The sequence below is a fragment of the Vipera ursinii genome (genome assembly GCF_947247035.1).
Source record: "Vipera ursinii genome assembly, chromosome: 6".
Lineage (NCBI taxonomy): Eukaryota > Metazoa > Chordata > Lepidosauria > Squamata > Viperidae > Vipera > Vipera ursinii.
In genome coordinates, this window is record NC_139515.1 from 82,123,076 (window position 1) to 82,150,302 (window position 27,227).

Genomic DNA, 27,227 nt, shown 5'->3' on the forward strand with positions numbered 1-27,227 from the left:
AAAGTTCCAAAACAACTTTAAAGAATTCAAAACTCTGGGAGTTGCCAAGATTGAGAAACACCACTCTATTCTCTTTTTCAAAGACTTGTGAAAACTTGGCTCTTCAAAGAATTATTCGGGGCTGTTTGAAGATTCGGTCGCCCTTAGCATATTCCACAAATCCTGCATGCATTTTTCACATAATTTTCAAACTACGTAGATGGACTGGCAAAAATGTGAACAACTCATTACTGCTATGAAAATTATTTATCCATTAGTTCAGCAGACATGCTTGCTCCATTTCTGAAGACTCTGAGCAACTTAGAAATAACAACATACAGCAGACATGTCAAACACAAGGCCCGGGGGCCGGATCTGCCCCACAAAGTGGTTTCATGTGGCCCGCGAAGCCATCCTGGAAACAGTGAGGGAACGGCCCCCACTGCCTTGGCCCTGGCCCAGAGACCCTCCTTCTGCCAGAGACCCTCAGATCTGTCCCACTCCTGCCTAGGCCCTCATAGGCACCCTTGATACGAACAATGTAGAGCTTGCCATGCCCACCCAGTAGACCATACGCACTCTAGCCACGCCCACCCAGTAGGCCACGCCCACCCTGGCCATACCCACCCAGCCCCCTGAGGGCAACTGCAATGCTGATGCGGCCCTCAATGAAATTGAGTTTGACACCCCTGAAATACAGTATAAAAAAATCAGAAATATAAACTACAAAATTCTGATGGTCACCATTTGGGCGAAGGGATTCTGGGAGTTGAAGACTACAGATCTCAGAATAGCTAAAGTAGATAGGTAGATAGATAGATACTTGGATAGAAACCACCCCAAAGTAGGAATTAGACTGGGAACTTGAAAACCACCCTGCAGAAAAAAGCATTTTATATTGCTACCAGCAAAATAAAGTGCCTGTCTATGGAACATATGACGTTGAGGTTCCTTTATGTTATAGTGAAAATCAGAAAATTTCCTTCTGACTCCTTAGCTTCTTCTAAAGAAGTATTTCTCTCCACTCCCCACCTTCTTCTCAACAGCTACTTTGCCAAAATGATCTCAAATTGTGATTTTGGCTTTTGATATATCATCTCTAGGGACACAGTGGCTCAGTGGGTTAGGATGCTGAGCTTGTCGATCAGAAGGTCGGCAGTTTGGCGGGTCGAATCCCGAGTGCCACATAACAGAGTGAGCACCTGTTACTTGTCCCAGCTTCTGCCAACCTAGCAGTTCGAAAGCACATAAAAAGGCAAGTAGAAAAATAGGGACCACTACGGTGGGAAGGTAACAGCGTTCCGTGTGCCTTTGGCGTCTAGTCATGCCAGCCACATGACCACGGAGACGTCCTTGGACAAGTGCTGGCTCTTCAACTTTGAAACGGAGATGAGCACCAGCCCCTAGAGTCAGAAACGACTAGCACACATGTGTGGGGGAACCTTTACCTTTACCTATATCATCTCTGACTGTGGGAACAACAGTGACAAATATGACATGGCATGTAATAAGGACTGAAACAGATCATCTTTCCCTATTCAGTTGAGATTCATCATTAAATAGATAGATAGATAGATAGATAGATAGATAGATAGATAGATAGATAGATAGATAGATAGATAGATAACCTTTATTGCCAATTTTTTACTGTGAGCACAATGGCACACATTAAAAATGAAATTTAGTTACTTCCTCTCAAAGTGTACACATACACAACACATATTTAAACATACTGTATACAACATATGTATAGACCTACACCCTTACATATAAGTAACATATAAATATTAATCACTGTCCAACTTGAATACATAACGGAAGGAGGAAGCTAAGCCTAACACTGTAATAAAGAATTGCACAGACCAGCCAGCTTTCCTTTTTCCTAAAAAGGGTACGTAGATTAATCTTAAGCAAATTTATTCTAAACCAGAAGCTAGCACTAATTAAGACAAACATCAAGCAAAGGACGAAGGTGTGATATGATTGAATGTTTACATTTGACAGACGGATGTTCCACATTGTTTTATTTTGTGTAATTTTGATACTACATATATTTTATTGGGCGGCTATTATTTCTGAGGGGTGTTTTGCTTGGCAATGTTTGGATGGTTATCTACTCACAGCCTTTAGGAATGGGTGGCATACCAGATAAATAAATATTTTAGTAAAACTTATTTCCAAAGCTTAGAATTTACTTTTCTGCACTGATCATAATATAGAAATCAAATTCAGTTCCTCATATAACAGTATTTTCTACTCTGCAGCTGAACTCAAGCAGTTAAAAATATCATTGGGGTTAGGGAAATGATTAATGAAAGTTGATCATTATCTGGTGGAAAAATATGTGCATTTACATAGAAAAAATTAACCCTAAAGGAATAATTCAAGCAAGCTAGCATCAACTCCTGTTCAGTTATTACTGGTTTCAGAGTAATTTACAACCAACTGACACATCTTAAGTTATTGGCAGAAGCCATGCACAGTTGTATAATAGTTAGCGCCTTTCATTTTTATTTTAATATGATTATAGATTTTTGAAACATCTTCCAGTTTAAAGTTCTTTTCTTTTGTTGTGCTGATACGATTCTTGCAACTGTCCCTGTTGTTATGTATGCAGGCACCTGCATAGCAACAGCCACCAGGGGGCATTGGCCTGAACGGTTTTGGCGGGAAACCCAGTTTCGGCGGGAAACCTAGGGCCAACCCCATTGGATGTCCGCTTACCTGGCCACGTATTTAAGGAGGCCAGGTAACCCTCATCCCCCAGTATGCTACCCCCCTTCCAATAAAGAGCTTAACACGTACTCCGGCTGGCGTCTCTTCCTTGCGTCGGACCCACTACACAATAGTGGCGACGAAGGTGGGATCGCTGCCGACAAGGAGCTGAAGTCACTGGGGGAGTGCTCCGTGAGCTGAAGGGAAAGGCATTTTCCTCCCTTCGTCCCCCCCCCCACGACCGCCAGCCGACCAGACCACGCCGATCATCACATCCGCGACCGAGACCGCACCAGCACCGCAATGGCAAGAGCCGGACAACCCCGCGAATTCGACACCCGTCACCCCGAGACATGGGCCCGTTACCTGGCTCACGCAGAACTGTACATGCGGTTCAATCAGATCTCAGAGGATGGCGCGAAGGCAGCCGCTCTGCTCTGCATCGGGGGACCAGCGCTCCTGGAGATCGCCGCGAACCTGTTCGCCCAGGAGGCCATCAACACTGTCGCCTACTAGGACTTCATGGCCAGGCTCAATGCCCACTTCAAGCCCCGATGCTCCAAGGTGGCCGCGCGGTCACAGTTCGAAAAGAGGGACCAGCGCCCCGACGAGTCCGGCGCCGAATTCCTCGCTGCCCTTTGTGAAGCTGCCGTCGCCTGCAGGTTTTCGAACTTGGAGGAGCGGCTACAGGACCGGCTGATTTGCGGTCTACAAGACAGGTGGCTGCAAGAGCACCTGTTCGAGAGAGAGGAGGTTTCGCTCCAGGAAGCCGAGGATGCCATCCTGGCCCACGAAGCGGCCTGCGGGGCCGTCCAAGCAGTCCAGGAAACCCAGACCGGCAGCCAGGTGGCCAGCATCCACTGGCAAATCGCTACAGCCGAGGACGACCAGAGCATCGACCTCCACCCCCGACCAGCGAGCCAGATGCCCATACAAGCCCAGGCCTCCCAGCAACACCACCAACCCTCAGAAGTGTGCAGGGTGTGGTGGGAACCACGTGCGCAGCCTCTGTAAGTTCCGGTCAGCCATGTGTCGGGCCTGCAAGAAAACAGGCCACATAGCCGCGGTCTGCCGTAGCCGCCGTCCCCGAGAGGAGATCCACGAGCTGCAACCGGAGGAAGCGCCGTTCGAAGGTACTGGGGCCCCGACCAAAACGCGAATTGGCTATGTTGAGAGCCAGCTGGCCATTAACCACACGGGTAGCCGCCGACTGCTCAAACCCAAAATTAGACTAACAATCCGCTTGCAAGGCGTCCCTTGCAGCATGGAGCTTGACTCCGGATCAGCGGTCTTGATCATTTCGGACGAGACCCTTAACTACGTAAATAGCCGGAGCAAGCAGCGGATTAAATTACGGCCTACAAATTTAACCCTGACCGATTTCCAGAATTCGCCGGTCAAGGTAAAGGGGGAGGCTACCGTCTCGGTGGGGTTTAAGGGTCGCGAAGAGCACCTGCACTCTGGCGCATCATTAGCGGGGACTGGCATCACAGACTGGCAAAATTCCTACTCGCCCAACACACCACACCATGCGTTGCTACAGGGAAGAGCCCAGCAGAACTTCGATGGGGACAGCGTCTCATCACCAAGCTGGACCGCTTACACCCGGACCGAATAGCAGCTGAGACGGCTAGACCAGCATCGGCATCAGCATCATCACCATCACATGGTGGTCATGTGGCCGTCATGACTGGACGCCAAAGGCGCACAGAACGCTGTTACCTTCCCACCGTAGTGGTCCCTATTTTTCTACTTGCCTTTTTACGTGCTTTCTTACTGCTAGGTTGGCAGAAGCTGGGACGAGTAACAGGCGCTCACTCTGCTACGCGGCACTCAGGATTCGACCCGCCAAACTGCCGACCTTCTGATCGACAAGCTCAGCGTCCTAACCCACTGAGCCACCGCGTCCCTTGTATTCAATACATTAGGACTCTGAATTAAGAGTTTCACTCAATATCTTCTTGGCTTTCCACATTAGCAACCTGAGGCTCTACATCACCCTACCTCCTCAGGCAACTTTTACAAAATCAGGGATACCTTCACTAACTCTCCTGAATTTCTTTGTTCTGCCTTTCACTCCCACACTGGGTCAGTGCTTATTTCAGGACGGCTATATCCCATTTATTCATCCAAATCATCCATCCAAACAATGAATCTTTTTTGTTTTGTTTTGTTTTACAAAGAACGCATACAGAGATTTAAGAAACAAAGCAGCTTTCTTTCAAAATGCTGAAAAAGGCTTATCCAAAGAAAAGCCAGTACTATTTCTGGTTGAAGTTCGACGAATGGTTATGTCTTGGGGTAGCCTAACCTGTAGAAAGGAAGGCGCAAGGAAGGCAAGAGGCCATAGGGAAGGATGATGAGGGAAAGTTGTAAAAAAAAACAATAAATACTATATTCCTGAAAAAGTCTCCGGAAGCTCCAGTTGGCTCGAAATGCAACAGCCCCATGGTTTTGTTCAAGTCTAGGTTTGCACATATGTCATCTCTCTTTAGAGGTGCCGATTTGTTTCCGGTTCCAATTCAGGGTGTTTGTTGACACCTTTAAAACTCTACACGGCTTGAGGCCAGGTTATTTGAAGGACCGTCTTCTCTCAGTTACATTTACCTGATCCATCAGAGCAGGAACTCAGGCATCGTTATGGGTCTATTCTCTTAAGGAGGTCCATCTAGCAGGACCAAGGAGGGCCTTCTTTGTGGTGGGTCCTTTCCTGTGGAACATTATCCCTGCAGAAGTGAGATTGGCCCTGACTTTGACACTCTTTCTCAAGACCTGGGGCTTCCACGGCATTATAGAGCCCATCAAATCTCCAAGGTCCCTTTCAACTCTATTGCCTCCAGAAGCTGTGAATGCCCCAACACGGGAAGTTTTTAAAAGGCAACTGGACAGCCATTTGTCTGAAATGTTATAGGGTTTCCTGCCTGAGAAGGGGGTTGGACTACACGACCTCCAAGGTCCCTTTCAACTTTTTATTATTATAAAACTTTTATTCATAAAACATGAAACTCAGTCAACTGAACACTCAAATGGTACAACTGGCACTAATGGTTGACACGGCTTGCTGCCAGCATCCTAGGTATCAACCAGGTATCTCCGTAAAATGTAAGATGTTCCGAGTAGCGCGGTTTGTTGTAGCTTTGCTGGAGTTATTGCAGGAAGCTGCAATTTCTTGATGTATTTTGCAAAGTTTTTGGACATAGTTCCTAGTGCCCCGATGACAATGGTTATCACTGTTGCACATTTCATCCATAATCGCACAGTTTTGATGGCCAGGTTGCGGTATTTCGTAAATTTTTCCAGTTCTTTTTCTTCGACTCTGGCATCTCCTGGTACAGCGATATCAATCAACTGTACGCTTCGGTTCTCTGCGACTGCGATATCTGGTGTGTTGTGTTCCAAATGGCGATCTGTCTGTATTCGGAAGTCCCACAAGATCTTCACCCTCTCATTCTCGACAACTTTTTCCACCCTATGTTCCCACGGCTTTTCGGACACAGGCAAGTCGTATTTTTTACACAATGCCCAGTGGATTACTTTAGCAACTCAGTCATGTCTGGCTTTGCAATCAGTTTGCGCCATTTTGCTGCACTCACATATTAAATGTGAAACAGTTTCAACTTTGTCATCATGATGATGATTGATGATGATGATGATGGTTGGTTGGATTGTTGTTGCTGGGGTGTGTGTGTGTGAGTGAGGGGTTATTGGTTTTGCATTGGGGTTTCATTTCTGTAAGCTGCCGAATCAGTACAGCTGGAAAGAAATGTCTCTTGCAGCCTGCAATTCATCTATTCAGATATGGGATTGGATGAGGCAGGAAATAGATTGAAAAGAGAAAAATAGACACACCCCCTTGGGAGGTGAACTGCCTGGACCTTCTCCTTCTTCCTCTTCACTGCAGCATCTCTCTTTTTAAACCTGACCTTTAATTTCTTGCTTTTCTGACATCTATATGAACCCATAACAAGTCACATTCTCCAAGTCCTTTAACAGATTATTTATCAGTGCTGTTCCAACTTGTTTCTGCTTGATTCTCTCTGATTAGCCATGACCTCTGTAGTTGGGGGTTCAAGCTGCATTGGTTGGGGGGGCTGGTAGAAGGAGGAGGAGGGGAGTCTGAGAAAAGGGGTCTTTGAGTTCTTGAAACATTACACTGAAAAAAAGCAAAGATTCAAACTCAAGCATGGGTTCGATATGCTTTAACCTTGGCGTTTCTAGCAGATTTTTAGCCTTGCCAAACTTAAAACATGTGTGTATTTTTAAATATATATATATATATATATATATTTGCCCATATTTAGGTGGTGTTATTACTATTGGACTGGTCAACTCTGGGCAGTGAACATATGCTGAACATACGAGGTTAATGTTGTCCATTTCCTATTTACCCCCACAACAACAACCCTGTGAGGTGGGTTAGGCTGAGAGAAAGTGACTGGCCCAAGGTCACCCAGCTGGCTTTTGTGCCTGTAGGAGGAATGGAACTTACACTTTTGTTGCAAATATGGGTAGAAAAGGATTTGCAAGAAGACGTTAAGATGGAAGAAGTCACAAGAATGTGAGCAAAGAGAAAAGGCTTTTGTCCTTGTCTAATATTAATTGAATTTGGGACTAAATTGAATCTTCATTAGCCCTGCTAGGTAGACCTGTTAAGAAAATTAATTTCATAGGAACACGAGAACTTCATTTCACTGAGAGACACTACAAAAACAGAATCTGGCAGATCCTTTATTCCTTTCCTTCTAATATCCCAGGCAGGGAATCAGGAAGGCCTGCGGGTAAGCCTCTTCTGAATATTATCTTGCTTCTCACGGCTTAAAGAACATTTTGGCTTTCTTCGCCTAGGTCAGTCTTTCTCAATCTTGACAACTCAGGACATGAACGCCTAGATTTCCCCAGCCAGCATGGGGAATATTGCATATTTCTGTCAAGAGTCATCTTCTTTACTCTGTACAATCAATCTTCTGGAGGAAGGCATTCTGGAAATCAAGCCTCACTGCGATACTGTAAGAGCCTCACTGGTTATTATTGCTCAAATCTTTAATATATCTTAGTTTTGGACCTCCCTTCCTTCTCTATTTCTTTCCTTCCCCCTCTCTCCCTATTTATCTCCTTCCTTCCTTCCTTCCTTCCTTCCTTCCTTCCTTCCTTCCCTTTCTTTCCTTCCCCCTCCCTGCCCATTTCTCTCCTTCCTTCCTTCCTCCCTCCCTTCTTTCTTTCCTTCCCCCTCTCTCCATTTCCCTTACTTCTTCCCTTCTTCCCTCCCTTCTCTATTTCTTTCCTTCTCCCTCCCCATTTCCCTCCTTCCTTCCTCCCTCCCTCCCTTCTTTCTTTCCTTCCCCCCTATTTCCCTTCCTTCCTTCTTCCCTTCCTCCCTTCCTTCTCTATTTCTTTCCTTCCCCCTCTCTCCCTATTTATCTCCTTCCTTCCTTCCTTCCTTCCTTCCTTCCTTCCTTCCTTCCTTCCTTCCTTCCTTCCTTCCTCCTTCCCTTTCTTTCCTTCCCCCTCCCTGCCCATTTCTCTCCTTCCTTCCTTCCTCCCTCCCTTCTTTCTTCCACCTCTCTCCATTTCCCTTACTTCTTCCCTTCTTCCCTCCCTTCTCTATTTCTTTCCTTCTCCCTCCCCATTTCCCTCCTTCCTTCCTCCCTCCCTCCCTTCTTTCTTTCCTTCTCCCTCTCTATTTCCCTTCCTTCCTTCCTTCTCTATTTCTTTCCTTCCCCCTCTCTCCCTATTTATCTCCTTCCTTCCTTCCTTCCTTCCTTCCTTCCTTCCTTCCTTCCTTCCTTCCTCCTTCCCTTTCTTTCCTTCCCCCTCCCTGCCCATTTCTCTCCTTCCTTCCTTCCTCCCTCCCTTCTTTCTTCCCCCTCTCTCCATTTCCCTTACTTCTTCCCTTCTTCCCTCCCTTCTCTATTTCTTTCCTTCTCCCTCCCCATTTCCCTCTTTCCTTCCTCCCTCCCTCCCTTCTTTCTTTCCTTCCCCCCTATTTCCCTTCCTTCCTTTTTCCCTCCCTCCCTCCCTTCTCTATTTCTTTCCTTTCCCCTCCCTCCCCATTTCCCTTCCTTCCTCCCTCCCTCCCTTCTCTATTTCTTTCCTTCCCCCTCTCTCCATTTCCCTTCCTTCCTCCCTCCCTCCCTTCTCTATTTCTTTCCTTCCCCCTCTCTCTCCATTTCCCTTCCTTCCTCCCTCCCTCCCTCCCTTCTCTATTTCTTTCCTTCCCCCTCTCTCTCCATTTCCCTTCCTTCCTCCCTCCCTCCCTTCTCTATTTCTTTCCTTCCCCCTCTCTCTCCATTTCCCTTCCTTCCTCCCTCCCTCCCTTCTCTATTTCTTTCCTTCCCCCTCTCTCCATTTCCCTTCCTTCCTCCCTCCCTCCCTTCTCTATTTCTTTCCTTCCCCCTCTCTCCATTTCCCTTCCTTCCTCCCTCCCTGCCTTCTCTATTTCTTTCCTTCCCCCTCTCTCCATTTCCCTTCCTTCCTCCCTCCCTCCCTTCTCTATTTCTTTCCTTCCCCCTCTCTCCATTTCCCTTCCTTCCTCCCTCCCTCCCTTCTCTATTTCTTTCCTTCCCCCTCTCTCCATTTCCCTTCCTTCCTCCCTCCCTCCCTTCTCTATTTCTTTCCTTCCCCCTCTCTCTCCATTTCCCTTCCTTCCTCCCTCCCTCCCTCCTCTATTTCTTTCCTTCCCCCTCTCTCCATTTCCCTTCCTTCCTCCCTCCCTCCCTTCTCTATTTCTTTCCTTCCCCCTCTCTCCATTTCCCTTCCTTCCTCCCTCCCTCCCTTCTCTATTTCTTTCCTTCCCCCTCTCTCCATTTCCCTTCCTTCCTCCCTCCCTCCCTTCTCTATTTCTTTCCTTCCCCCTCTCTCTCCATTTCCCTTCCTTCCTCCCTCCCTCCCTTCTCTATTTCTTTCCTTCCCCCTCTCTCTCCATTTCCCTTCCTTCCTCCCTCCCTCCCTTCTCTATTTCTTTCCTTTCCCCTCCCTCCCCATTTCTCTCCTCCCTCCCTCCCTCCCTCCCTCCCCACCTCCCCACCAATTTTTCTTTCCCTTATAACTCACTTCTGAAATCCCAAAGCATGGTGGGCAATATACAATATCAAAGAGCAAATAAAACAGCTTTAAGTCACTTGCGGAAAAGCGATAAAGTGGAGGTTTGCACAGAGGAGAATTCCACCAGGTGAGGGCTGCTACATGTCAATCCCACACCCTGTGTACCTCATGGAGAGAGGCAAGCCTCTGGATGCCCCCCCCCAATTGGCTCTATCATTGAAATAACGTTGGATTATATTTTGATCTGAGCATAAAGATCCCAAAGGGATTGTAAATAGGTTAAGTATTTACAGCTTATCTGTCCAGTCAGTCTAGAAATATGGTCTGAATCTAGTCTTCCTGTGCAACATGCTTGTGTGTGCGTGCTGTCAGGGATGATTGAATACGTTCCTTCGAAAATCTAGCAGATCAGCAAGGATTGCTCTGAACTTTATTGCCTTGTGCAAACAAGGATAATCTTCAAAGTGGTCATCTACTACCTCCTGATGACTAGGACAGTGTCCTAAATGTGCCTTAGAAAAGTCAAATGTTTCTCACATTTCTGTTCTCTACAACAGCTGCCCCATCTGTCACCTCTCAAAAGGAGTTAAATGTTTCTCCACCCACCCACCGTATCCAGCAAAAAAAAAAAACTTGCTGTGTTCTTAAGCACAAAAGTATTATATTATTGAGGTGATTACAAGGCATTTTACTTGAGGAAAGGAAAGAAGTGACCTATATTAAAATGGAAAAAGCTCTCAGTGATATAATGAACGACGGAGATTTAAAATAGACAAAAGGCCGTACAGTAAATATCTTGACCTGGGCACAGACTTTGGGATTCTTATCCAGATTCTTCCAGAAGAAACAGGATAAAGCCATCACCACAGTAAGCACGAGGTAACCAACAACACGAGTAGTTTTGAAAAGGGGAATAAATTAATTCAAAAAAAGGAAGAATTCATCACCGGCTACCTGCCATGTAACTTTTAAGTCCAGCTCCAGGATCACGGACAAAAGATCTCTGCATGCTAGCAAAGAGGATAAGGCCAGTGCCTCTGTTGCATGTTTTACTTCTCTATAGGCTTCTGGCTAGCCCGAATAGGAAACAAGATACAGCTCTAAGAAAATAAAGAGGTGGTACATTATCTAATAATAATAATAAGTTGGAAGGGACCTTGGAGGTCATCTAGTCCAACCCCCTGCTCAGGCAGGAAACCCTATACCAGGGGTCTTCAAACTTGGCTCTTTTCTGACTTGTGGACTTCAACTCCCTGAATTCCTCAGCCAGGCACGCTGGCTGAGGAATTCTGGGAGTTGAAGTCCACAAGTCAGAAAAGAGCCAAGTTTGAAGATCCCTGCCCTATACTATTTCAGGCAAATGGCTGTCCAGTCTCTTCTTAAAAACTTCCAGTGTTGGAGCATTCACCACTTCTGGAGGCAGGTTGTTCCACTAGTTAGTTGTTCTGTCAGGAAGTTTCTCCTTAGTTCCAGGTTGCTTCTCTCCTTGACTGGTTTCCATCCATTGCTTCTTGTCCTGCTTTTCAGGTGCTTTGGAGAATAGCTTGACTCCCTCTTCTTTGGGGCAGCCCCTGAGATATTTGGGATGCAAATATCTGATATTTGAGATTAGGACAATCTCCTTACCTTGTAAGCCACCTGGCAAGATTTGTAAGGTAAAATCAACACGATCATAAATAGATGCACTGAGGCAAGGGTGGGTTTTTCCAGGGCTTTCGACATCCAGGAAAGATGAGCTAAGAGTGGCAGAGGTGAACTCTGTGACTTCTTCAGGGTTGTGCATATGAATAGCTGCTCATAAGGCAGATCGCTTGGCACTTACGTGTGGCTCATTCATGGGAATTTTTTTACTCTGCATTTTACCGGTAGGCCTTTAAGTGGGTCACCACATTCTAGATGGTTCACGGAGATACCATTTGTCATTCCGGCCTGTAGTACTTAACGACCTGTCAAACCCTAACCTGGGACATCAGGAGCTTCCAAAACATCTTGGATTTGGTTATCTGCTCAGAGCAGCAAAAACTGGATGTTGATCAAGCACCTGTCAGGGCACAGCACATGCTTACTACACAGCTGCTCTCGGCTCACACTTTACAGTTCTATTTGAACTTGTGCTGCGACAGGAAATTTTATTTATTTTATTTATTTTAATTCCATTTATATCCCGCCCTTCTCCGAAGACTCAGGGCGGCTTACAAGCTTAGCAATAGTCTTCATTCTATGTATATGCCTGCTTATTAGGGCTTTCACACACACCCCAAGCAGCATTATTACAAAGTCAGCTTAATTGCCCCCAACAATCTGGGTCCTCATTTTACCTACCTCGGAAGGATGGAAGGCTGAGTCAACCTTGAGCCTGGTGGGACTCGAACCTGCACTAGTTGCAGGCAGCTGGTGTTACTTAAGGAGGCATTAGCCCACTGCTCCACCATGGCTGCAAGTTGACTTTTGCTAGCAAATACAGGTAGTCCTTAACTTACAGCAGTTCGTTTTAGAGACCGTTCGAAGTTACACTGGAAAAAAAGGGGACTGATGACCGTTTTTCAGACTGATGACCGTTGCAGCATCTCCATGGTCACGTGATCGAAATTCAGACGCTTGGCAACTGGCATGTCCTTATGGCCGTTGCCGTATCCTGGGGTCACGTGATCCCCTTTTGCGACCTTCTGACAAGCAAAGTGAAGGGGGGGGGAGGAGCCAAATTCACTTAACAGCCGTGTTACTAATTTAACAGCAACTGTATTTTACTTAATATGATTTTGCTCAGCTTGCTTGTTTCAAATATATTTAGAACATAAGGACTGGAACTGTAAGAAATAGGGAACTGAAAGTAACTGATGGATGCGTGTTCCAATGTACACGAGTACGTGGAAAGTTATGTTCAGCAAAGGGCCAGCAGAAAGTGTAAGATTGCTGACCATCTGTCTACGGCAGGGGTCTTCAAACGTGGCCCTTTTACGACTTGTGGACTTCAACTCCCAGAATTCCTCAGCCAGGCACGCTGGCTGAGGAATTCTGGGAGTTGAAGTCCACAAGTCGTAAAAGGGCCAAGTTTGAAGACCCTTGGTCAACGGTCTAAGGATGAGAAAAGGTATAAAAAGTTGGGACTGGACCTCTCCTTGCTGGACCTGCTCTGTCACTGGACCTCATTGCAATGGGTTTTTAATGTAAGTGATGTTTATGTGTGTGTTCTAAATCAGGGCTTTTCAACCAGTGGTACGGGTACCACCTGTGGTACATTAGCACCTGGCAGGTGGTACGCGACCATTCTAGAAAAGTGGTGGCAGGGGAGGGGAATGAGCTGAACCGGTGGCAGCACCGCACAAGCTTAAGCGAGAGATGGCTGGAGCTGCAGGGCTGTCAGGGCTCAGTGGAAACACCAGGATCGGCTGTGGCTTGGGGGGCACTTTTTTCAGTGCCACTGTAACTTCGAACAATCACTAAGTGAACTGTTGTAAGTCGAGGACTACCTGTACTTCATCACTTTTTTCCTTTTTTTTTTTTTGGTCATCAAGTTTTTGACACCTTGCTAGGCGACTGGTGGTACTCAGATGTTGCTATATACCTAAAAGTGGTACAATGGGTGAAAAAGTTGAAAAGCCCTGTTCTAAATTATTGCCGAAATAACTCTGAATCTTAAAAAGTAAGAAGTATTGCTTTGTGTTGCTGTCTCGTTTTTTTTTTTTCCTCATTGCTTTTTTCCATCACGGTTACTAGGAGAAGGGCAAAACACAGGTAAAGTATGGATTTCCACATTTAAACCTGTCCTGCACCGTAAACTAGTTAAAAGATTCTGTGTTTCATGAGCTTGGAGAAGGATTAACATGAGAAGTTTTGTCCTGCTGAAAGACAATCAAGGATGGAATTTAGGTTGCTGAAGAAGGCGGCCTGCACTAGGAAATTCAGCAGAGAGTGTGTGTGTGGGGGGGGGGGAAGACTGGGGAAAAGCTGCTAAAGAATCTTGCTTTTTTATCCCTTCCAGCAAAAGAACACTTCCAACTTTCTCTTGCCCTTGGGATTGTACTTGGAAAGAAAGTATGTGCTGGCGTGGGGCCAAAGTGAGGCCCAAGAAAAGGTTATTCTCCCCCCCCCCAGAAGGAAGTGGGAGTCTAACTGGCTCTATCAGCCAGAGAAAGGAGCTGCCTTTTTTTCACTGCCTCTTTCTTATCCCCCCCCCCCCCGGGTTCGTTTCGCATTTTGTTGTGTGAACTCACAGGCAAGGGCTGCTTTATCTTTACACAGTACTTTATTTTATTTATTTATTTTATTTATTTAATTTAATTTGTATACCGCCCTTCTCCCGAAGGACTCAGGGCGGTGAACAGGGCAATAAATACCAAAATACAAAAATTAAAAACAGATTAAACCATAGTGCCCAAATACAATAAATAAATTACTTAAAAGCAATAATTAATTAGTGTGTGCACGTAGCCTATGATTTATGTGCAGAAAACATCAACCACATTATCAGTTGAATTAGCAACAACAATAACTAATGGGGGGGGGGAAAAGCTTTGAGAGAAATTTTACCTACTTAAGAGTAGGAAGCGTCCTACCCAAACTAAATCCAATCGCCAAAAAAAATACCAGGCACGGGTAGAAAGCACGTTGAGATCAACTGGGTGACTTGCGGGTGATCTGCTAGTAACCTGCAGCAATAAAATAACTCTTTTGTGCCCTAAGGTATACTACTGAAATAAAGAACTCTTTTAAGATTTGTGTATGGGTTTGTATGTGTGTGTGTGTGTGTGTGTGTGAGGAATTCCATTTGTGCAGAAAAGCGGGCTTAGGGAACTTTTGAGTTCAACTCTTTGAATATCTAGGATAGGGTTTTAAGTAGGTTTGATGACTTAAATTTAGCAGCGGTGTGCCACTGCTGCTGTCTTGAGTTGGTCATGTGTTACAACAGCAGTGCATTTCTAATGCTTCCTTTGCACCATGCTGAATCACAAGAAAAGACAAGTCTTTTGTTTCCATCCACTGAATGGGAGGGGCCAATTCTGTGCTTTTCTCTACACTACCACGTGTTTTATTTCTTCTATTTGCTCCCCCCCAATCCCAGCCTAGAAATATTGGAAGGAAAACATTTTGCCTCTTATATTTCCCTGCTTGCCCCAATTTATCTTCAAAATAATCCTTTGAACAATATGGTTGTTAGACTACGAGTACCAGAAGAATGTTAGGCTGACTATCAATGTGAAACTGTCTTAAAGAATACAAGGCCTGGTTATTCAACACACATTAGAATTAGCACATTTACATGGTGTGTGTGTGTGTGTGTGTGTGTGTGTGTGTGTGTGTGTGTAGGGAGAGAAAGAGGAGAGGGAAAGAGAGAAACCCATACTGCACAGTACGCACGTTTTAATTCATTCCCCAAAACAGTTACAGTTATTTAGGCAGTTTTGCAATCTCACAAGCCAGTTACAATATTTAATCTCTGTACTAATAGAATCTTTTCGGCTTCTGCTGTTCCCTTTGGTTATTAAGTTCTGTATTATATTTAATTATTGAAATGGACTATTTATACCAGAATCTAGTCAACTAAAGTTCAATACTAAATTGGCACTAGGAATTCAAGAGGGTTGGATTTAAGACTGTTTGTGGGAATCTTAATAACTCTAGGTCAGACATGTCAAACTTGTGACGTCACGTGACGCTGCGCGACATATCTGACTTTGTCCTTATTGCCGGCAATGGGGTGGGCGCGGTTTCCTCATGACGCGTCCGGCCCGTGGGCCGGCAGTTTGACAACCCTGCTCTAGGTTCTGCCCACCCACCCCCACCAGCCCATCTATGCCTGCTCTTCTACATCTTTTTATGGATTTTATAAGCCACCCAGTGTCTATATTAAATAGAATATATTAGAGAATTTGTATAGGTTAAAGCTAAGGCTTTAAGAAACCATGAATGCCCCTGATTGACCTTGCAAGTGTTGAATTAAACAACAAAGCGTATTAACCCCAAACAATTTGACTAATTTGGCAATAGGCAGCATAAGGTGTTACCATATAAAAGTGGCAATTGTTTTGTTTTCAAACTTGTTATTGTTCTGTCTGTTAGCTAACTCTTTCAGCACACCAAGAAAATACCTTACAGAGTTCTAATAGGTCATTATTTCCTGTCCCTCTACTGCAGATTGTTTCCTGACTTTTTTAAAAAAATATATGCTACGGTTGTGAATAAAAATATTATATTCGCTTGAGAATTTGAGGGCTATTAATCCAAAACTGAAATCCTGCATAATCTTACTTGGAATTAAATCTCACTGAATTTAGTACAACCTATTTTTGAATACAAATAAATAGGATTTGGTTGAAAATATTATAGATAATCCAATATACAACTAACAGTGACTAACCACATTGGGCAAAATGGATTTAAATCGGCATAGGCTTGTAATTATGAAGTAATTTTTCATTTTTTTAAATATTTAATAATCCAATTGCTAAACTGCTAAAATAACAGATACACAAATGCACATTAAAATAACTGTAATAAATTAACATTTTCACAAAAAGAGTTGATTTTTAAACCTCTTTATGATAAAAATTTCCAGACCTACATCTTTCTACTCAAATAATTTTCGATTATGTCTTGCCAAAACCTCTATGAACCACTCAACAAAATTCACATGCTGTTATTTATATAATCTGGATTTTTTTAAAAAAAAGTTGCTTAAACCTTTAATTACCCTTTAGTATATAAATAAACTGGATGTTGAAATATCAGGATTATAGTCCAAGATGACTGTGTAAACATTAAAGAACGCTTTTATATTCTTCTTCTAATTTTGGTTAATTGCTAAATTGTTAGTAGAAAAGAGATATATAACTCAATGGTTAAACAGCAACAAAATTTGGAGACCAGAAAGATCAAAGTACTGAACTGCTGAGAAGCAAGAAAAAACAATTTTGTGATATGCTTCTGTAAGCATCAGCTTTCATGTTGAAGAACCTGTATGCAGTCCACAGATTAGGTACATCTGTAGATCCAGAATGCTTGTAAATGAGGACTACGGATTAATTACCCTGTTTTAAAATCAAAATCTTGTCCTCCTTCATTTGTAGTCTCTTGCTTTTCTACTTCCAAAAAAAATGTTATGGAAGAAGAGGAACTGAAGAATATTTTAAAGAGTTCTTCATCTGAAACACATACATGGATCAGGGTTATTAGGTATCTAAAGAAGCAAGGAGGAAATGACAGAAACAGACAATTAGAAATGAGGACAAAAGAAGAAAATACTGTTTAATTTTCTTGGCTCCTGCAAAAAAAAACTGCAAAAAATATACTTAGGTCTTCATGTATGTGAAATTACTTTTTCTACCCTCCGAAAGACTGGTTTTTCAATTGTAGTGCTTTTCCAATAAACCTTTCAAGAACATATGCTAGCTATAATGTAGAATTGACCAGGGCATACTTTGCAAATTTCCCCAAAGCAGCATATAAGTCATGTGATCTGTAGATTAGTGTTCATAGATTTGAGGGGGCTGGGCTACATACAAGGAAAATAAAAATAATAATAAACCTTTATTGTCAAAGTACAATATGTGCACATTGAGATTAGCTGAGCCTCCCCCCCCCCTGCTCTCTCCCCACAACACACAGTGATAACAAACCCTCCATCCTACCACACCATGTGAACCAACTACACCACACACCGGCCTCCCAAGTCAATTCTGCGTAAGTTCACAGAGATTATATCCCATTCAAAAGCCTAACAGCCCACGGATAAAATCTATTTTTCAGCCTGTTGGTACGGCTGGCTATACTCCTATATCTCCTACCGGATGGTAGGAGAGTAAAGAGATACCTTCCAGGTTGTGAGTCATCCCTGAGAATCTTCCTCACTCTTCCAAGGCAACAAGCCCTGGCGATGTCATCCAGTGGTGTCAGGGGACAGCCCACAATGTCTTGTGCTGTGCTTACCACCCTCTGTAATACTTTCCTATCCGCGACTGTCAGACCAGCATACCAAACCACAATACCATACGAGAGGACGGTCTCTATAGTAGACTGGTAAAAGAGGGTCATTAGCCGTTGTTCTACCCTGTTCTTCCGCAAGACCCTAAGAAAGTGAAGCCTCTGTTGGGCCTTTCTAGCCACCTGGGTTGTGTTAACTTTCCAGGTCAGATCTTCACAGAGGTAGACTCCCAGAAATTTAAAGGAGGAAACTCTCTCCACACAGTCCTCCCCGATGTAAAGTGGGGCAGGTTCCTCCTTTTTTCTCTGGAAGTCTAACACCATCTCTTTCGTCTTGCCGATGTTTAGGTGCAAGTTGTTGTTACTACACCATATGGATAGTTTTTGTACCTCCGCCCTTTACAAAAGTTTGATATGATTACTGTTGTGAAAACAACCCAAAATAGTAATAATATAAAAACTGGGACAATCAAAAAAGAAGACAATATTTGATTTTAAGGTTACACCTGCCAGATGAAGGACATGAAAACAAAGGGGAGCACACGTCCTCCTTTTGTCAGTCATCATGTAACCTTAACCACAACTCTTGATATTTTATTTGGAACTATAGGATGTGTAGTTCAATAAAAAATAATAAAGGTGGGGAAAAGTCTCATAAAAAAGTAAAATACACTAACTAGTCTTAACTCATTTACCCCTTTGTCTTCAATTATTTACCCTGTCTGATTTTTTTTCCAGTCTGGGAGTTGAAGTCCATGAGTCATAAAAGAGCCGAGGTTGCCTACCCCTGATGATGATGATGGTGATGAGGTAGCGTATATTGGAGGTGGTTAACCTTGGAGAGCTGAATGCAAAGGGATTTCATTTTAATGTATGCTGATTAGTGTACGTTTAAAGTGACAATAAAGTTCTTCCCTTCCCTTCCCTATATATTCTATGCCAGTGATGGCGAACCTTTTAGAGACCGAGTGCCCAAACTGCAACCCAAAATCCACTTATGTATCATCATGTGCCGGGTGGGCATGGCCCATTGGGTGGGCGAGGCTGCAGTGGTAACAGCAGACTGGGTGGGACTAACATGGGTTTGACTGGCTCCTTCCCTGTTAAATTTTACTGAAGTCCCTCAAAACCTGGTTCTGTCTTTGGGACCCCAAGGGATCTGTGAGTTGCTGAGGTGGCTCCATTACTGTTAAGATCTGCCCGTTTAACCTTTTAATTTTTAAAAAATAATTTTAATTAATAAAAATTAAAAATATAATAAAGGCCTTTTATTAATACAATTTTATTTAATTAAAAAATAATCTTAACCCTTTTAATCCCAATTTTTATTCTGCTGAATCTGTCTTTTATGACTCTTTAGATTTTATAGTAGGCCGCCCAGAATCACGCTTTTCCATTTAAATAGAATAGAATCAAATAATAACTTTATTGTCACGTTAAATGTTCGTTAATCAGCATACATTAAAATGAGATTTCCTGGCATCCAGCTCTCAAAGGGTAACCACCTCCAAATATACACTGCATAAACATAACCATAATAATAATAATGCACATCATCATAATAATGGCGACAAAAGCATGAACGAATAAACAAAACTTTATCTGGTGGTCGGACCCAAATTGGCAGCGCCAGGCAAGAAAACCTCACAATATTTCCGGCCTAGTTCCCGCAGGAGCCCCGAAATAACGACGCCCTTGATTGACGTCTGCAGCATGATAATCCGAGACATCGATCGTTCTGGGTCTCCTTCCACGCAGCCTGGTAACCCTAGGCAACCACAAACAGGTGCCCATCGAGCAACCCGGCATTCGATTACCAGGCCTTTCGCTAATCCCTCTCCCCCGTTCCCTCTCTCGGTTTGGATAACGGTTCGAGTAGATTCAATTCAGTAGATTCTGAACCGCCGCCCGAAGACTATTGACACGGAAGCGAACGTGAAACGCCCGTTAAAAATAAATAAATAAGTAAATAAATAAATAAATAAATAAGTAAGTAAGTAAATAAATAAATAAATAAGTCAGTCAGTCAACGGAACCTGAGGAGAGGACACCGCGCACGCGCACACGGGGACTCATCGGGCCGCGAGTCGAGGGGAGAAAAAAAGACGTCATCCTGGAGCTGCGCACGCGCAGTCTCGGGGCGAAAGCTCGGAGGAAGCCCCGGCGGGCCGTCGCCGTCCCCTGCCCCCCCCGCGCGCGCATGCGCCCCACCGGCCCTTGACCCGGGTGCCTTTTTTCCTCCTGCCCGCTTCTATGGAAGAAGCGCGTCGCCCGTTTGCTCCGCTGCCGCCGTCGGGGAAGGAGGCGAGAGGCGGAGCGCCGGGAAAATGCCGGGAAAGCTGAAGGTCAAGATCGTGGCCGGGCGGCACCTGCCTGTCATGGACCGAGCCAGTGACCTGACGGACGCCTTCGTGGAGGTCTGGCGGGAAGGGGCTTTTTCTGCACGACGCGCCGCAGCAGCGGGGAGGGGAGGGGGATCACGTCGTCACTCCTCCTCCTCCCCCCCCGCGTATTTGCATATTTTTGCATAACGCCCGCGAAACTCGTAGCAAAAGATGCCGCCCGGTCCTGCTTGCCTCCCTGCCGCCTACTTCAAGGCAGGGCTTCGCCGGCAGCAGTTTTCCCCCCCTCTTTTTTTAGATGCCTCGAAGGAGGCTCGATCCCGAGCAGGGGTCTTTCCGGGTGGGGTCCCATCCCTGAAGCTGAGATCCTCAGTTGGTAAATTGTTCCTGGGTTTTTCCCCTCCAGCACGACTTGGTTCTTAGGGCAGGGGTAGGCAACCCCGGCTCTTTTATGACTCATGGACTTCAACTCCCAGAATTCCTCAGCCAGGCATGCTGGGTGAGGAATTCTGGGAGTTTATTTATTTATTTATTTGATTTTATTGCATTTATATACCGCCCTTTCCCTGAGGACTCAGGGCGGTTTACAGGGAGTTAAAAATCAACCATGCAAAAGTTAAAAACCAATTTAAAAAATATTAAATCAACCCTGTACTATTAAAAACCCCAAGTTGAAGTCCATGAGTCATAAAAGAGCCGAGGTTGCCTACCCCTGTCTTAGGATGATGATGATGATGGTGATGAGGTAGCATATATTGGAGGTGGTTAACCTTGGAGAGCTGAATGCAAAGGGATTTCATTTTAATGTAGGCTGATTAGTGTACGTTTAAAGCAGGGGTCTTCAAACTTGGCCCTTTTATGACTCATGGACTTCAACTCCCAGAATTCCTCAGCCAGGCATGCTGGCTGAGGAATTCTGGGAGTTGAAGTCCATGAGTCATAAAAGAGCCGAGGTTGCCTACCCCTGTCTTAGGATGATGATGATGGTGATGAGGTAGCATATATTGGAGGTGGTTAACCTTGGAGAGCTGAATGCAAAGGGATTTCATTTTAATGTATGCTGATTAGTGTACATTTAAAGCAGGGGTCTTCAAACTTGGCCCTTTTATGACTCATGGACTTCAACTCCCAGAATTCCTCAGCCAGGCATGCTGGCTGAGGAATTCTGGGAGTTGAAGTCCATGAGTCATAAAAGGGCCGAGTTTGACGACCCCAGGTTTAAAGTGACAATAAAGTTCTTCCCTTCCCTTCCCTATATTTTCTATGCCAGTGATGGGGAACCTTTTAGAGACCGAGTGCCCAAACTGCAACCCAAAATCCACTTATGTATCATCATGTGCCGGGTGGGCATGGCCCATTGGGTGGGCGAGGCTGCGGTGGTAACAGAAGACTGGGGTGGGGGGACTAAAAAGTTCAGTCAGTCAATTCCAACGTTGTGAGATCTGTTTTTTCCCCATGAGAAGTTGAAATTGATTGATTGAACCTTTTTTTTATTTTGCACACGGCGGTGGAGGCCTAAACAAAAAGGTTTTATAAAACCCAGCTGAAGGCCCAGGACTGGGGCGACGGCCCGTGTGCCCACCGAGAGGGCTCTGCGTGCCACTTGCTGCACGCGTGCCATAGGTTTGCCACCACGGTTTGGTTCTATGCTATGCTATGCTGTTCTATATTCCATTCCATATTCTATTCTATTCTATTCTATTCTATTCTATTCTATTCTATATTCTATTCCATATTCCATTTTATTCCATTCCATTCCATTCTATTCTATTCTATTCTATTCTATTCTATTCTATTCTATTCTATTCTATTCTATTCTCCATTCCATATTCCATTCCATTCCATTCCATTCTATTCTATTCTATTCTAGTCTATTCCATTCCATTCCATTCCATATTCCATTCCATATTCTATTCTATTCTATTCTATTCTATTCTATTCTATTCTATTCTATTCTATTCTATTCTATTCTATTCTATTCTATTCTATTCTATTCTATTCTATTCTATTCTATTCTATTCTATTCTATTCTGTGATGATGTGATCCATTCAGTCATGTCCGACTTGACAATTATTTGGGTCAGCTCTGTCTACATCTTCTGATCTTGCACTGCTTCTTTGATTCCTCCCCCCCCCCCCCATGCTCTGGCTGGTGTCAGCTTTGATGGAGTCCAGCCATCATATTTTTTGGAAGCCTGGTTTCCTTCTACCGCTAATTCTTCCCAACATAATTGCTTTCTTCAGTGAAATCCCCTGCAGGACATGGCCAAAATGTAAGAAGCAGTTTTGTGATTTTGCCTTCTGGTGACATGTCTGGTGTTAAGAGCTTCAGGATTTGTTTGCTAGTCACTTTTGCTGTCCGAGGAAAACACTGGAGCCTTCCCCAGCACTACACCTCAAACAAGTCAATTTTCTTCCTTCTTGCTTTTTTAAGGTCCAACTTTCACAGTCATAGGTATCTACGGGGAATACAACAGAGCAGACTAACCTACATTTGGTTGGCAGGCTCCTCTCTTTGGTTTTCCATATTCATTTCTTATGGTAGATGGCACTATGTCTCTTACACACTATCCTTTTTTTTGGTACCTTATTTCTGCAAATTACATTGTGTACAAGTTGTAAGAGGTAGAAGCTGGAGTGACAAATATTTACAAAGTTGAGATAGGTCATGTTATAGATCAGGAGTCCCCAAACCTGTGGTCCACGGCCCAGCGGCCTGTGGAACAGGTTGACTAGGGCGTGCACGTGTGCACGTGCTTACCCCTAGCGCTGCTGCCATGGTGAAAACGGGGCACTGTGCAGCGAAAACGGGATGCCACATGGCGAAAACGGGGTGGTGCTAGTGCGTGTCACACAGGCGCTAGCACCGCCCCATTTGTGTCACGCGTGCTCACGGCCCCATTTGTGTGTGCACACGCACCCATGCATAAAATGCTTCCCCCTCCCTTTCCCTCCCGTCCACTAACGGAGAAAGTTTGGAGACCTCTGTTATATAGATGACTATTCTCAGCCAGGTGGAGGTAGACAGGTATTCCTTGATTTACGACCACAGTTGGGACCAGAATTTCCATTGCTAAGCAAGGTGGTTGTTAAATGAGTCATGCCTGATTTTTTTTATCTTTTTGCCAAGGTTTGTTAAGTGAATCATTAACTTTTCAAGCATTGCAAGGCTGCTGCTTCCGTTTCAAATGGTTGAGGTGTTAATGAAAAGGGAAGGAGTCATGCAGGGATTTCACTGATGCTTCTTATATGGAAGTTATTTTGATGCATATGTTACATAAGAAGCAGGAATTTTGGGAGGAATTAGTGTCTACTGTGCTGCCTTGTAAAATAAAAATGCAAACTCGGTGCTATTACTTGGGGTAGCCAAGAAGCTGTAAGTGGCTGTACTCAGATGTCTGTGTAGGTCAGGGGTCTTCAGACTTGGTCCTTTTATGACTTGTGGACTTCAACTCCTAGAATTCCTCAGCCACAGTGCCTGGCTCAGGAATTCTGGGAGTTGAAGTCCGCAAGTCATAAAAGGGCCAAATTTGAAGACCCCTGGCCTAGGCCCTAGGTTATAACTGTAATTCCCTTCACTGGCTAGGGATCCTGGGAATTGTAGCAGCAATACTTATGAAAAAGTAAAGGTTTTGGCAGGCTGATTTAAATTTATTTGTTTTGGTTTTGGGGATTATGATACCTTGAGATAATGACCTGTGCTGATAATAGAAATATCTATTAGGAATTCACAGATAGAGATAAATCAGAAAGAAATTAGAAAAGATTAAAGAGTTTGTGACCGATTGCTAAAGAAGTATTCAGTAGAGATTAAAGAATCGAGTTTTAGTAGGGACAACATTTCTGGCATCAAGAATGTCACTGTTGGGATGGAATGAAGTGAAGCAACTAACTTGGAGAATATTTAAAATATGTTGGGCTGTAGGGTTGTGTTTGGTTTAATTTTCCACACACCCTAGAGATTGGAGATGCCTTGTGGGCAAGGTAAGGAAAAGGAAAGGTAGAAAAATGTAATTAGAAGCCTCTTTATCCAGCAGTAATTTTTCCTCATTATTGTTTGCGCATGGAAACAAACTCAAAGGTTGCATTTACATGACATGTTGATCTTACTCCTGGAAGGAAGGCTTAATTCATGGATGGCTCATACTTAATTCATGCACATGAATGAAGACAGCAGAGAAATGAGAGCCTTATAAAATGGAGCTGTTCCACTTGAACTGCCTGTAGATTTTTCTGTTATTACTATTTTCACAAATGCATCCACCCACAGGTTGGTGGGAGTGGGGAAGTCGCTGGCAGAAACAGGCTGAGGGAGTGTGCACCCCCATCTCTGGTGCTTTGACTCATTTAGGATAATACCATAACATTTTCCGGGACTGTGTTCAGAATGACTGGATTAGGGTCATATTAGGACAGTGCTGGTATTTCAGCTGACCTATTTGCTCTTTATCTGAGATAACCAAACTGTGCCCTCGCTTTGTCAGTTTTTGTCACTTTTTTTGAGCAAAGACATTTCATAACAGTGTATTTGGGAGAGCCTTTAAGCCAGGAGGAGGGCCCGACCGTGACGACTTTAGGACTTGTGGACTTCAACTCCCAGAATTCAACCATGTTGGCTGGGGGATTCTGGGAGTTGAAGTCCACAGGTCTTAAAGTGGCCAAGGTTGGACACCTCTGCCTTAAAAAGCCCAACCTCATTAACACGTTCCTGTGTGTTGTCCATTCCTTATTGCTCTTTAACCAAGTTCAGTTATTCCTATAGGACCATGCATGTCATCTGAGCCAGATCAGCTACCATTTCCAGAATTGGAAATCTTACTTTTGAATGTTGCTTAGCAGACATTCAGAACTGACCGTTATTCTAAAACCAGCCTGCTTAGTTTGATGGAAAATGGTGGTGGTGCTTAGTAAGCTGTGCAAGGACAGGGTTCAAAGGAAGATTTAAGAGAGCCATCTGTTGTGATCGGAGGGTGTCATCTATGTGAACTTAGAGCCCTCTTGGGTCAGTGTGATGTGACCCTCTTAAAAGCTTCCAAATTAAACCTAGTCCAAAATCAGCCAGTGAGCTGCCTCTGAACCCTTCATCCTGCCTGCCTTTTGAACTGAAAACCCTCTGACAAATATGTTGATCAGGCTGTAAAAAAACAAAATAAAAGCAAAACAGAAACCATTCACACCTATGATGATCAAGCAGTAATAGGAGATTGTAGGAGCTTGGTGAGACATAGAAAATAATCGTCTGACTTCAATTTTCCCCATCTTCCACTCTGTAGTATGTATGCAATTACGGGTAGTCCTCGAGTTAAGACCATAACTGAGCCCAGCATTTCTGTTGCTAAGTGAGATATTTGTTAAGTCACACACAGCGACTTCAGTTGGGTGTGTTCTCACTACTAGCCTAAGTTAAATCTGAATGGCCCCAAGTTTGCTTGTGATCTTTCTTGCCTCCTTTCTCTTCAGCTTGTCACCTGCTGGTGTCTCTGGGACTTGGGAATGCTCCAATGGAAAACATTATTTGCAGCCTTCTGACTTCCCCTCTTCTGAATATCCCAAAATGTTGCATTTCTTGTTTTGTGAGGCTAAAGATGGCTTAGTGATTTTCCATCTGAACTCTTATAGTAATTTTTGAGATGGCTAAGGAGTTGTCTAAGAGTTGTCTAAGAGTTGTCTAAGATGGCTAAGGAGATATGACCCTAATCCTTAGTGATTTTCCATTTGAACTCTTAACAGTAATTTGTTGACAAGCTCTCTTTTTTTTTAACCTTTGTCCTGTGATTTGTGTGGTTCTGAACTTTTCCTGATTTGCTTATTTATATTTGACTAGATCTTAGGAAGGGTTGCTAGTGTGCACAGTTAGCCCTCGGCTTATGACCACAATGGAGCCCAACATTTCTGTTGCTAAGCGAGACAGTTGTGAAGTGAGTTTTGCCCCATTTTATGAGCTTTCTTGTCACAGTTGTTAAGTGAACCATTGCAGTTGTTAAGTTGGTAACAAAGCTGTAAAGTGAATTTGGCTTCCCCATTGCTCGTTAGAAAAATCACAAAAAGTGATCACATGACCTTGGGACCCGGCAACTGTCATAAATACGAGCCAGTTGCCAAGCATCTGAATTTCGATCATGTGACAAGAGGACGCCGCAACAGTCATTACTGTGAAAAATGGTCATAAGTCACTTTTTTCAGTGTTGTTTCAAGTTTGAATGGTCACTAAATGGCAAGGACTACCTGTATAGGAATGGCCAATTATTTGAATCAATTGATTGCAGTTCATTTGCTTGAATATTCCCTTTAATTATATAATCAGGGTCATTTCTCCTTCCCTCAGGTCAGAAAGCTCATAACCACATTTTAGAGCAGGCGTCTTCAAACTTGGCCCTTTTATGACTTGTGGACTTCAACTCCCAGAATTCCTCAGCCAGCGTGCCTGGCTGAGGAACTCTGGGAGTTGAAGTCCACAAGTCATAAAAGGGCCAAGTTTGAAGACCCCTGTTTTAGAGGGTTCTGCTGTCTAGCTTGAATTATATGGGATTAATTCCCTCTTGAATTACATTTGGAATCTAATTTCCTAAGATGTTCCAAAGGCTTTTTGAAGATATCTTTTTATGGACATTTTAGGAATCAGAAGAACATTAGCTTTCAATGGCAGTATTTGATTTATTGATTACCTTACAGTTGTGGTAAGATTAGATAATATTTGATACATTTATTATTACCGTATGTTGTCTTGCTTTCTATATTGTTCATGCAGAGTTGTGATTTCTAATAATTTGTCCTGAGCTTCAGTATAAGCACAGACCATATAACAATATTATGGTAGTACTAAATACAACTGAGGTGTTTTAAAATAATGGGTTGATGCCAGCAAGGGTTCTAATAACACCAAAAAATGATATGAATAATTTTTCATATGTTTTTATATTTTTCAGGTAAAGTTCGGAAATACCACATTTAAGACAGATGTCTATCCCAAATCTCTCAATCCTCAGTGGAACTCAGAGTGGTTTAAATTTGAGGTAAATAGACAAGTGTACGTACACACAAACACAGACACACACACACACACACATACACACACATCTAATAAATAGAATTTATTGATAGGCTCAAAGGCAGAATTATTATGAGGCTGGCACTCCATTTCTGGTGCTCTTTTCCTGGACCAAAAATGCACATTGCGAAGAGAAGTGTTTTGAGGAATGGGGGGAAAATGAGAAAACGGGAGGGACATCT

The 27,227-nt window shown here is 43.8% G+C and overlaps 1 protein-coding gene across 8 annotated transcripts in view; it reads left to right on the forward strand.

Annotated features, from left to right (window-relative positions):
• Positions 1–19,748: 19,748 nt before the first annotated feature.
• The window catches only part of C2CD5 (C2 calcium dependent domain containing 5), a 92,651-nt gene continuing 85,172 nt past the window's right edge, over positions 19,749–27,227 (forward strand). For all 8 annotated transcript variants that reach the window (XM_083365286.1, XM_083365280.1, XM_083365287.1 and 5 more), the window contains exons 1-2: positions 19,749–20,072; positions 26,924–27,010. In XM_083365286.1, the coding sequence (XP_083221412.1) occupies positions 19,983–20,072; positions 26,924–27,010 (177 nt within the window). In that variant the 5' untranslated portion in view covers positions 19,749–19,982. The remainder of the gene's footprint in view (positions 20,073–26,923; positions 27,011–27,227) is intronic.